We start from the raw sequence: 12,123 nt of genomic DNA, 5'->3' as shown, positions 1-12,123 counted from the left end.
CCCTGAATCACTGCCCATGTTCCCAATTTGGTCAGCAATTCAAATAGAATGAGTGGATGAAGTGAAACGAAACAGAAGTTCAGGCTGATTATCAGGCTATTAAAGATGGACATCAAGAAACAAAACTTATAATCTACTGTGTCGTGTCAGTGAAGCTGCTTTATGGACAATGAAGATCACTTTATGCACTGATCCAAGGTTGAGCTCAACTTTAAGGTCCATTTGAGCATTATACTGCAGAGGTTTTATCACAGTTATCTTGGATGCTGTCACCTTGTCGCACTCTCTCTCAGTCCATTGTCTTCGGTGCAGTTTATGGGTTTATCCTTCACAGGTAAGGGATGAATCAGACTGTCTTTTCTTCTGTTTTCAAAGAAACAAAAAATACTAAAACAGAACAAACTTGAATTTGTCTTTTACCTACAAATAGAATGTCATTCTGCAGCAATTTCACAGAACTAAAGAGCACATGACAGATCCACAGAAGGTGCAAAAAGAGGTAACAGTATGATTATCAATTACCTCATAATGTTCCAGTCATACAGCTTCAATCCTCTCTGGAATGCATTAAAGCAAGAAAGAAAGAAAGGAAGAAAGAAAGAAAGAAAGAAAGAAAGAAAGAAAGAAAGAAAGAAAGAAAGAAAGAAAGAAAGAAAGAAAGAAAGAAAGAAAGCCTCTGCTCATTTGAGGGAGGATGAAGGCCGATAAAATGTGCACTGCTTCTTTCAAAGCTTAACAAAGAGACTCAAAGTTGAGCTCAAATATTAACATCTAAAGACAAGACATGAAATTTGACTGCATTAAAATGGAGTTACAGCAGTCCTAATAATATTAGCAATAACATTAATGACTTTCCAGGTTAGATGAGGATAAAAGCACATTGATTTTTTCATACTAGGTGGATAAAAAATGACTGCTGTATAACATCAAATGGTTAAGTGTCGATAATCCTCCTCCAAATGTTGGTACTCAAATTAATATTACCAGACAGCCTAATGAGTTCTGAATAATATGTCTGGAGATTTGAACAACAAGGATGACATTTCACAGTGGTGAGAGATATAGCTGAATGTGTGATGAGGGATGACAGAGTCAAATATGTCAGAATTTATTACCTTATTAGTTTTGGCCAGATGACAGAAGATTTAGAAGAAAAAAAAAAAGCTGAGAGTCACACAGGCCCAGCGCAAATTAAGGATGAAGACTGATGATGTGATGGATATCATGCAGTAATGTTCAGTCTACTGATGAGTCCAAGTTGAACTATTCACTCTTTTAGCTTTGACCTTTTAAAAAAGTTCATGTGGTAAAATATCATATCTTCTGTGGTACTGGCATTCCACTGCTGGGACATTTACCGATTGTACCACAGAACATGTGGTTAATTACTGTAATCCTGTATTCCAAAATACCACACACGTCTCTGAGTACCACTGACACATCAGAGAAAATGTCACAAGAACATAAAAAGCACCAGGGGGAGGAGGAAGAGGAATTTACCTGAGGAACATGAAGTACCAGCACCACAGAACATGATGTATTGTATTTTACCAGGGGAATTTAGCAAGAAACACTGTAAAACTCATTTAGTGCTGGGCAGGTGGTTAACAGTGGGTTAATCAGAGCTTGTCTGTTTGAAACTGGGGTAAAAGGGGCTAAAAAGCTGTGTAAAGCTGTAGAGTTGGCAATCATTCTCTTTGTCACTGTGAGCGACCTCTTTAACAGTGCACATTTGATTTAATGCTGCTATGAAAAATATTGAAATCATGCAGCTTTAATGCCTTCAGATAGGCTGCTTTAGTACAATGGGTCCCTAAAAATAGAATCTCTCAATATCAATATCATTTGTCTCAAACTAACCAGACAAAAATAGCAGTTAAACACTGGGTCTGTGGTTACAAATGATTAAAGGATCAAGGCTGGATTCTTAAATAGGAGCTGAACTACTGTTTGCTTCAAACCAAATAAATACTGGTGGCCAGAGACTTGTCACTGACAAGACGCTGGGATAACTTAATTAAAGGCCTTTTGCTGGAGCTCTACTTAAACAACATTTTGGGGACAGGTGAAGCACTTCATACAGCATATTTTGGGGAAATGGGTTTAAAACAGCATTACAATTAAGTGCTAGCAGTGAAACTAGTACTCACAAGCTTTGGGTAAGGGATAAAAGAAACTGCATGTTTCTCCTGGGAGTCTTCTGCACTACAGAGGGCTGATAGCAGAGTTGATTACACAGAACAGTTGTGACAATTTTTAGAGAGCAGCTCAAAGAATGCTGCTCTTGCATCCTCTCTTATACATTATCTTGCATTAGAATAGGTCTTACAGTCGTGAAATATTTGCTCTCTGTTGGCTTGCGTGTTATGCTAATAGGAGTGTACACTATGTTCTCCGAGTTAAGGGAAGACTGTGAAGAAGATTTTTTTCACGACTGTAACAGAACCACATTCAAGTATTCAGTATCGAATAGAAACTGTGCCATCTCTTTGAGACTGTGCCCAGAGGTAACTATGATTGCAATTCATGGAAATTTGTGAGCCTGTACCTTTGGTGTTTATTAACTATACAGCTGGTGTAGCCATGTCTCCCCCCGTCTTGGAAATAATGCTACAGCCCAAGTTTTAACTTCCACTAAAGTAACTTGAAAGCCAGCAGTGGCAGCCTGCATCCTACAGTTTATAATTGATGCTAACTGCACACAAGGAAAAAGCTCTCCTATCTTCACAGGAAATAACTTGGAGATGGATGACTGCAGGAATGAAGTGGTAAAGAGGGGAGTGAGGGAATGAGGAGGCTATTTGAATTTGGATGTTTATTCCTTATTAAAAAATTGACATCTGTTATTGATGAAGTGGTGCAGACATATAACCCAGGTCCACAGGTTTATTTTATAAGTGATGCCAGAATAGATTGGTCTAATATGCTTTTGAAAGCCAATAGACAAACCAATAGTTTTCTCTCCTGTGTATTTATACCCATTTTAAAGGAAGAAATAATGAAAAGTATATTGTTATGCATGCAGGTGATTGACAGACTTAGTCTATGTCCTCAAATGTTTCCTTCATTCCTCCATTTGTTTGATGTTAGATAATTTTACATTACGTTCACGCATGACATTACTAAACCCAAAGACTTGCTGGGAGATGTTATTAGTAACACCTGCTATTTCCCTATGGAAGAGTGCAAGAGATTTTTTTGAAGAAAAAAGTCTACTGTTAAAATTAAGCCCATTAAAGCCTATTATGGAGTCTGGTGACGCAATTGCCAGCCAGCATAGCTCCATCCACTCTCAACCTGAGCAAAAGTCTGATCAGAATCAGTAAAACACCTGTGTGGTTGTGCATGCATGGCCTATAAAAAGTAAGCACTATGGATATTGATTTTTCCTTTCACTCAAACGTGCCCTCCTAGTTCAAACAAACTGCCAATTTGGAAACCTTGTTAAATGCAGCCTCTGTATCACTAGGTGAACCAGTGAATCTTGAGCCGTCTATCTGTGATTGTGAGCTTGGAGTAAAAGCCTCTGATCCTTTTTGCTGATGCAATTTGTGTGGTGTGTGATCATACATACAGGGATAATTAGCAGTTCCTTTAAAGGGAACATATATTTCTGCAATTTTTTTCCTCATTTATGAAGAGTTGTCAGATATACATGTAAAGTGGCAAATTCTGTGGTGAGGGCCTGGAGAAATGAGCTCAGTGAGTAAAAAAAAAAATCTCACACTGCAATGAAATGACATGAGCTCATTATCGATGTCCATAAATGGGCATTCACTCCAGGTTCAGAACACCCACATGCACAGGAGGACCCCTCAGAGTTGAGGCCGCCAAGAACTGCATTGCCATACAGCAGTACAACTCAAGCATTTATTTCTGATCTCTGGATTTCACCTAGGACTGCAACGGCCTCAGCTCTCTGGCCCTTCGGCTGGCCATGCTGCAACTGAAGGAGGGGTGTTTCCTACTTGCTTGAAAGTGAAAAGTTATATTTTAGTATTCAGTTGAGGTGGTGGGTTCATTCACAAAACTGGGTCTGTGGAGATGATGGCTTGCTAATGCTAATTTGCTAGTTTGTTGGTGAGTTAAAGCATTTTACCATTGACTGTATATGAAAATGGACATCATGACAGCTCTCTAAAAGGGAAGACAACACATCTTGACCACCCTCTGTAGTTTCCATCATAAATCCCAAACTAAACTAAAAAATCAAAGTATGAGTAAAACCATTTTTTTCTAAAAAGATGATTTGTCATTTTAGGTAGTTTTTATCTTGCTATATTTGTCCAATTGCTCATATTTCTGATGGATTTACTTTTTATTGGTTTTTGAATGATATCAAAAGGGGTGTGACATCATGACAGCTGCTCTTGAATCTCCGTCTGGTGGCGAGACGGCTGAGGGGAAGTGTCCAACAGTCCGTCATCCTGCTCTGACTCTACTGCTCCGACTCTGGCTCCAAATTACGTCACACAAGCAAGATGGCAGCTCCAGGAAAGGAGATATTTCTGCCTCACTTTGCATAGCGGTAGGAAGTGGAGACACATTATCTATGTTTACAGTCAGTCATTTTACAGTATGGACTAGTACAACATAGAAATTAAGAGAATATATGTGTAGCATTTGATTTTAAATCAATAAGATTGAGTGACTTCCAAATATCATTGTTTGTAAACTAGTTAATGTGTGCATCACTTGCTACTTTGACATATTGCTGCTACATTTTATACTACACAACAAAATAACTGATGTCTCGGGGTCACGGACCAATATCTATACAGGCTCCATAGTTGCTGTCATGGCTCACTATCTTGCTATGCTGCAGCAATATCAATTATACAATAACTTTATGGAGATTGCTGTTATAGTTGCCCAAATCCTTTTATAAGTAGAGTTGCTCTTAAGGGCAATAATTATCTCTCTACGGTACTGTCGGGGAAAAAATAATTAGAAAGAATTAATTGATATTTCTAACTGGCTGCCAAGGTTGAACTCTCTAAAGGTGCTACTGTCCTTAGATAATCCCTGCTCCAGTTTGCATAGTTTGGATGTTTTGTCCAACGTCACACAATTGTGTTAATTTTTGTAGCATTCTTTTGAGCTATGGGCGCTTTGTTAATCTCTGAATATAATATGTTTGCTTAATCTCATGGTATTTTCCTTCAAGGTTCTAGAAAGTATATCAGGAAATGAGAAATGAACATTTTTACACTAATGTGTGTGAGTTTAACCTAAACTGACCTTACAAGATCAAATCACACCGTAGCTTCTATATGCAGAGCTGATCCACCTCCAAAATAATGGTGAGAAAAAGTAATCATTTTCATTTAATAGAACCATACATTTTATGGATTCTTACCTAAAATGTGTCCCTTTTTGTATCAAATGTATCAACCCTTGTAGATCTATACAGTGTTGTTAACAGATCAGTTTAGACATGATTTCTTTCTCCATAAGTATCTAACCATGCAGATAGTTCTGGTTTCATTTGCTCAGGTTTTAAGATATCAGTCTCTGAAATTTCTTCTGCCAACCCAACACGGATGAGGTGAATGGAAATCAATATGTGCTTCTCCCAACACTGAAAAATTACACCTTTAAGCTTAATTGTCTATGAAAGCAGTAATCTTGTTCTTCAAAACAGTAAAAACAGTGGCTTTAGACAATATTTCTTTTACCCAGCAACTGTACTGAACTGTTCATCTTAACACATATTTTTTCATGTTTTAAGACAACCAGCCGCCCATGAGGCACGAGACCTCGGCTTGCACGGTACACCCTGTCAGTTTAACGTATGAGTACTGATATAAAGGAGGGAATGCTCAAACTTGACCCCAATGTGTCAGGCGCTGCTGATGAGGCATCTGGTTGACATTCTGTAACAATCGCTGGTGATATCAATCAGCACAGCAGATCAGAGAGAGAACACAATACAGAGGAACCGTGCTAACATAATAAACAGAGCAAGTAATGAGAGAGAGATTTCTCAAGTGAGGGTGGAAGAGGGGGAGGTGGAAGTTGAAGGGGAGTTCCCATTATCTGGGGGATGCCACGCATTGTGAGAAAATGGGCATGCTAATGAGGGCCAAATACATCCAGAACAGCTGCATTGTAAATGAGCTGACTTTGTACACTTGGGCTTGGATGAATCTCTGAAGTGCTGTTTGTTAATCAAAGGAGGGAAAACGGAGAGGAACAAATTACTAAAAATAGTAACTGAAAAGCAGGGTGTAGTTTATGCCTCTGTGGTAATTGCTGTGAAAAGGTTACCACTATTGTTATTCACACTATGAAGGAAGGTTGAGGAACTATGAGATACCCCTTGACATTAAGCTGATGGATGCACGGCTACTCAGTGTCCCAGGGTATGATTGCGTCTCAGGCTTTGTCTGGAAGACGGTGAAGCTTTGAAGTTGAGTAACCGGATCAAAAGGCAAATAATCTGACTGGAGGTCATGGGATTCACCTCATCAATAATAGGGAAAAGTTAAATTCACAGTGCTGCTTGTCCTTATCCTCTTTATCGATTGGGGAAAAAAAAAAAGTCTCCCACATGTACTGAACACCACCAAGATCAAGAGGTCATGGGAAAAGCTTTTTAGGAATGCGAGTGGAAGCCTGTTCAATTTGCTTCAGGGCATATTGTGTAACTAAAATAACACTCTGAATCCAGAATTTCAATAAACATTTATTTACAAAACGAAAATAATGACAAAGAATAATTTGAAGAGTAAATACAAAACATGTGCTATTATGATAAAACACATTATCATACACAGCTTATATCTTATGAATGTGTTAAATAAACTATGCTTAGATTTTTTGGAATCTGAAAAGGCTGAGTTGAGGAAGCAGGCAGCCAGTGTTGGATTGCTTTACATTATAGGGATTATTGCATTTCAGTTTGTTTAAGGCAAGGATGAGACATGAGGAGGAGACAGAAACACTTCACATGACAATGACGCAATATAACTTTTGTCTTCGTCACAGGGAAGACTATCACATAAACATCAATGACCGAAGAGGAGAAAGACAAGAAAAAGAACACTCTTTTCGTTAAAGAAATAGTTATTTAGCAACTTTACAAACAGGATTGGTCCATACTTTTGTCATTTAAGAACAGCTTTTAAGAGAAGAACTAGTTTTCAAAGCCATGTGTGTGTGTGCTGCATTATGAAACAGTCCCTGCAGTTGTCAGATGAGTAGTGTCCCATGATGTGCAGAGCACCATAATGACTTGGTGTCTTTGGTGCCTGATGTGCTGTACTGGTGTGAGTCCACAGAGTCAGAGTCCTCTCCCTTTTGTCGTCCTGCCCGAGGTCTCTGCCTGTTCCCGTCTGACTGATGCTTCCTTCAGTACGGGTACTGCTTCTGCTTCTTGCCTGCGAAACAGGACAGGCAGGTACACAGCAGCATGGCGGCCGCTGCCCCTGCCCCCGTGCAGTAATACGCCCAGCCTATCTGGCAGGAACCTGCAGAGGAAAGTAGAAGATTCAGGATGTTATCTTTACACCTTTTGGTTTATCTGTCTGTCTGTCTGTCAGCCACTTCAAAGTGAGTTGAGGCTTGCATTGTTTAGTCTAGATCTATAGAGCATCTTTAGGAAAAAATCCTATAAATCTCCCCAGTTTGAAACTGTTAAATTACACAACAGCAACAGCATAATATGTATTTAATTGCTTAAATCAAGTACATTTATTCAAAAACTCTGTTTAAGTACAATTTGAGATACTTGAGTATTTCCATTTTATAAAATCTGATATTTCTATTTCGTTACAATTTAAAATGAAATAGTGTACTGCATTAATTTGACAGGTGTAGTACTAGTTACATTGAAGAACAACTTGGAGGCCTGACCTCCAGGTTGGGAACCACTGTACTTAACTACCTGCAGTAACTGTACACAAAGTAGTTGAAACTAGCTCCACCAACTACATATTGATATTGATTTCAGTATTAACAGTTTAATAATGTCAGCTACAATTACCAATTTACACTTGGTACATATACTTCAGTAAAGGATCTGAGTGAAAGATTTTTGCTTTGATGTCCATTTACTTTGTATATTGAATGTTACAACTACTGTTTTTGTGTTTGTGCTCATCATTTATGATGTTACATCTCTTCTTCTTAGTGAGTTGCAATCACATAATGCCCAAACCAAAGGAGTAAATAACTCTAATTGGACCACAGTGTATGAATGAAATTTCTACTATAAGACAAAGTTTTTGGTAAATAGAAAGTTCTCACTGGATTTCAAAATTTAAAGGTATATTTGCAGCATTTAAAAATCATTTAAATTAGGGAACTAAAGTGATGTTGGACATTATTCTGTCCTTATCATCAAGTTTAGGAACCATTTAGCATTGGTGGAGGTTTCCACTGTTTTCTAGTGTGTAGTCAGGACAGTGAAGGTGACAGCGAGCAACTGATAACAGCGCTGTAATGCCAAATGCTGTTCTTGTTAATCTCATAAAATCAGTTTGTCTGTATGTTAAGAATACTACATTACACTTCTAGACTTATCCAACATTAACAAGTTAGTGTTACGGGCCGAAAATGTCATCAACTGTGACATTTTTGTCCAAGCCACTACATTTCCCTCCCTCTTGTGAAAAACAGTTGCAAATTCAAATGCAAATTCACTGAACATAGTTGCAAACAGACAACTGTTCTCACACAAGTCAGCATTTTGGAAAGCATGCTGGAGACAAAAGATGCTGAAACTGAGCCAAAGGCTGAAAGCAAACACAAATTAAAACAAAGTGCCTCCTTAAGACACATTTTCTATAATCCTCTGAGGAGATGATGTGCGCTATTAAATAAGGATATGACCTACATCTATTCTAAATTTGGAAAGCGTTCGATGACCATCAAGACTTCTCATTATAAACCTCTAATTTTTAGAGAATATCTGATTGAATATAGTTATCTAATTACCAGCTGAGGGGGTGGAGGATGCGGCTCATTAATAAATCATCATCATCAGCTGTCACTGTGGAAACCTGATTCAGCAGCCAAAATTGAAAATACTTATGTCTCTGAGTCCCATTTTCTGTCGATATCATACTTAATGAAAATTAGCTTCCCCTCCTTTTCAAGTATGGCTGTATTTAAGGGGAAATATTCATTTTGAATAACATGCCTGGTTAAAGAAATTACTTGGATTGTTCTGATGACTTTTTGTTACTAATTTTTATTGTAGACTTAAGTATTTCACAACTTTTCCATATTAAAAATACATTCATTTAATGTGTCAAGCAACTACAATCAAAGTAATCTGTCCTTGATAAGATACTGTTTGATATCATTATGATTAATGAATCAGTCTGAGGAGATGATATTCTAATTCTTCTACGTGGTGAAAGCATTCTTTTGTGTGAAATCCACTGTTCTCGTGGGAGAACATCACACTCTTGTCATGGTGCTAACAAGGAAGTGGTGAAGCTGAAATAACCTGCTATGTTGAAGCTCACAAGAAAACGCAATACGCCTGCAGCACTAAACAGAACAGCACACTGACGCAAACACACTTGTTAACAGTATATGTACTGAGAACCTGTTATTTCTAGGGGAAAACAGAAACTTAAAACTTAATTATTCCTGATGACATACTTGGAAATTTCGATGTTTAGTGTGTTTCGAAATGCTTGGAAATGAAAACCAGTCAGATTTAGATCTGACTATATTTTACAGAGATAGTTTAAATGCTGCCAGAGCAACTGTATCCATCTGCTAACATACTGTCAGCTGTAAAATCCATACAGTTCATCTACTGAAAATTATATCTGGACAAAAAACTGGATTTGTTGGGGTACTTTATGATATTTATATTTGAGAGTTTTAAAAATTCAATGATATATCGGCTGATACTTGTTTTCAGTCCCAATATGGATCCCCTGTATGTTGTTTTTTTTAATTTTTTTTGAAGAATTGTGACCAGTATACAAAGTAAAAGGTTTATTTTACAGTTGAAAAATCAACTTGTCAGTGCTCTTTGATGGACCAACTATGTAATGGTGACCGTGTTTCTTTCAAACCTGGTTTATCTTCTTTTTTTTTTTTACTCCAATTTCTTGTTACTTATCAGCTGGCACATACACAGATACAGTATACCTGCAATAAGCATATATCTGCCAATATATCAGCCTGGCCAATTTACTCGTATAGATCTACTGAAAATAAATCAGTACACAGCATCATCACTTGGCTCTCTGCCGCATGATATCAACTTATGTAGTGTTATTTTTGCCCTGGTAGTGATGGGTTCTGTGAATTGGTGAAGCTGGTTAATTGGTCAGTTTGTCCATCCATCTTCCTAACATTTTGGTTTAGTAATATACTGATACCAATAATAGTTATCTGGTGCCACTATCAGGTCAAAACTCCACATCAACAGTGTGATTCATAGCAATGAGTCTCAAAAACTAACTAGCTGGGTTTCCAAGAAAATGGCTGTATATGTATGAATTATGTATGAATTCGGAGCTGTTGGTGGACCCCAGTGACCTTTCCTATATCAGGCCAACATTTCTACATGTACACAGGAAATATCAAAATCTAATGAGCAGATTGTCCTGACATTCACAGACTACATTTATGCTTCCCAAAGTTTCACATAAAGTTTGAAGAAAGATGAACCAGGTTGATTTAAAAGATTGAATCATGGCCTTTGCTCTACACTCTCAAATATTTATTATATATTTATATTTATTTTTTTTAGCCCTGGTAGCGGTAATTCTCTTTGTTTCATTCAATATTGTGAGGTGTGATTAACATCGCAGCCTCTCTTTGCTTGGCGGTTAATGGCAGTAATCCAGTTCACTGAAGATATATTATATCTGCATATCTAAATTAGTAAGAAAGACAGCAGACCAAAAAAAGCTTTAAAGAATCAGCATAAACCTTTGACATAGATGTAAATTGAAAGAGAGGACAAATCTGAGTGTACCCACGGTCACTTGATTACATGAGATGATACCTTTGACATTCAAATAAATCATTGCAATCAAACCAAATTGTTTTCCCTCAAATGGTTAATAGGCTTGGTATTAATATGAATTTAAATTTAAATTTTTTTTTTTTTTTTACATAATGTGAAAAAACATTATCCAGCACATGATCAGCATCACATAAGACAGCTGCTGTAGCATGACTAGCTCATCTGCCTGCGTAGTGTCTGATACAGTAGCATATGAGATAGTCCTGATAATGCCATCTGAATACAGAGCACACATCGAGCTCCTGCTTATTCTGAGCACATATTTAAAGCCATAAAACACTTCAGAAATCAACAGTAACTGGAGGTTCTCTTGACTTTCTATCATACATTTTAAATATTAAGGGATGGTGTCTCCCTGGTATGACAGTACTTGAAAGTTGTGTCTGCATGGTTTAAAAAAAAAAAGGCAGAATGTCAAGGGCCATACATAAAAGTCTGCTCTCCCTTTCCAACTTTTTCATAGATTTATCTGTTCAGGGACCAGAACATTCAGTGAACACAAGATAAATTTACACAGTCAAGGTTGAAGCACCAGTGTGTATTTTAGGTGCCGTGAACAGGCCGTAGGTGTGTGTATTTGATGGAGCTTCCTGGTGGATGCCTTACCTAGTTGAAACTGGTCTGAACTGTTGTTGCAGGTCTGTTGTACTTCCTCACTGTCCCATCCCAATGGATAGAGTGCACAACCTGATCCTATGAGCAGACCTGAGAACGAGAGAGAGAGAGAGAGAGTCAGTCAGTCAGTGATGACGGTGAGGCAGTAACTTCATAGATCTCTTCATGTTAAATAAAAAAAAAAAAAAGTCATATAACATGGCTGCAAGCTGACACCATTTGTGAAGGGAAAACAGGGAAAGGGAAGGTAAATTACAAACTCTCCCCATCATGGTATTCACTCAGCACCTTGAGGAAGGTCTCCAATGTTTTTGTAAGACCTCGCCTCAGTGGGTCTTTCATTATTAAAACTCTTTTCAGTAATGAGGAAGAAAAAATGCAAAGCGGTGAGTTTTTTTTTTTTTTTGGGCCACAGAAACTATAAATGCACCAAATCATCCAGCAAGCTGAAATGAATTAAAACTCAGGTATCATTCTTCACGTTATGTTTTAATTAAATGATCGAA

At 37.7% G+C, this 12,123-nt stretch overlaps 1 protein-coding gene across 1 annotated transcript in view; it reads right to left on the bottom strand.

Annotated features, from left to right (window-relative positions):
* Window positions 1-6,675: 6,675 nt before the first annotated feature.
* Window positions 6,676-12,123, bottom strand: part of LOC133980657 (LHFPL tetraspan subfamily member 6 protein) — a 43,371-nt gene continuing 37,923 nt past the window's right edge. Inside the window, exons 3-4 of the mRNA XM_062419425.1 lie at window positions 11,609-11,707; window positions 6,676-7,472 (exon numbers count right to left, since the gene is read on the bottom strand). Coding sequence (XP_062275409.1) covers window positions 7,354-7,472; window positions 11,609-11,707 — 218 coding nt within the window. The 3' untranslated portion in view covers window positions 6,676-7,353. The remainder of the gene's footprint in view (window positions 7,473-11,608; window positions 11,708-12,123) is intronic.

This window comes from Scomber scombrus, chromosome 5, assembly GCF_963691925.1.
Source record: "Scomber scombrus chromosome 5, fScoSco1.1, whole genome shotgun sequence".
Lineage (NCBI taxonomy): Eukaryota > Metazoa > Chordata > Actinopteri > Scombriformes > Scombridae > Scomber > Scomber scombrus.
The sequence above is the reverse complement of the archived record's forward strand: the minus strand, read 5'-3'. Positions and strand labels throughout refer to the sequence as shown.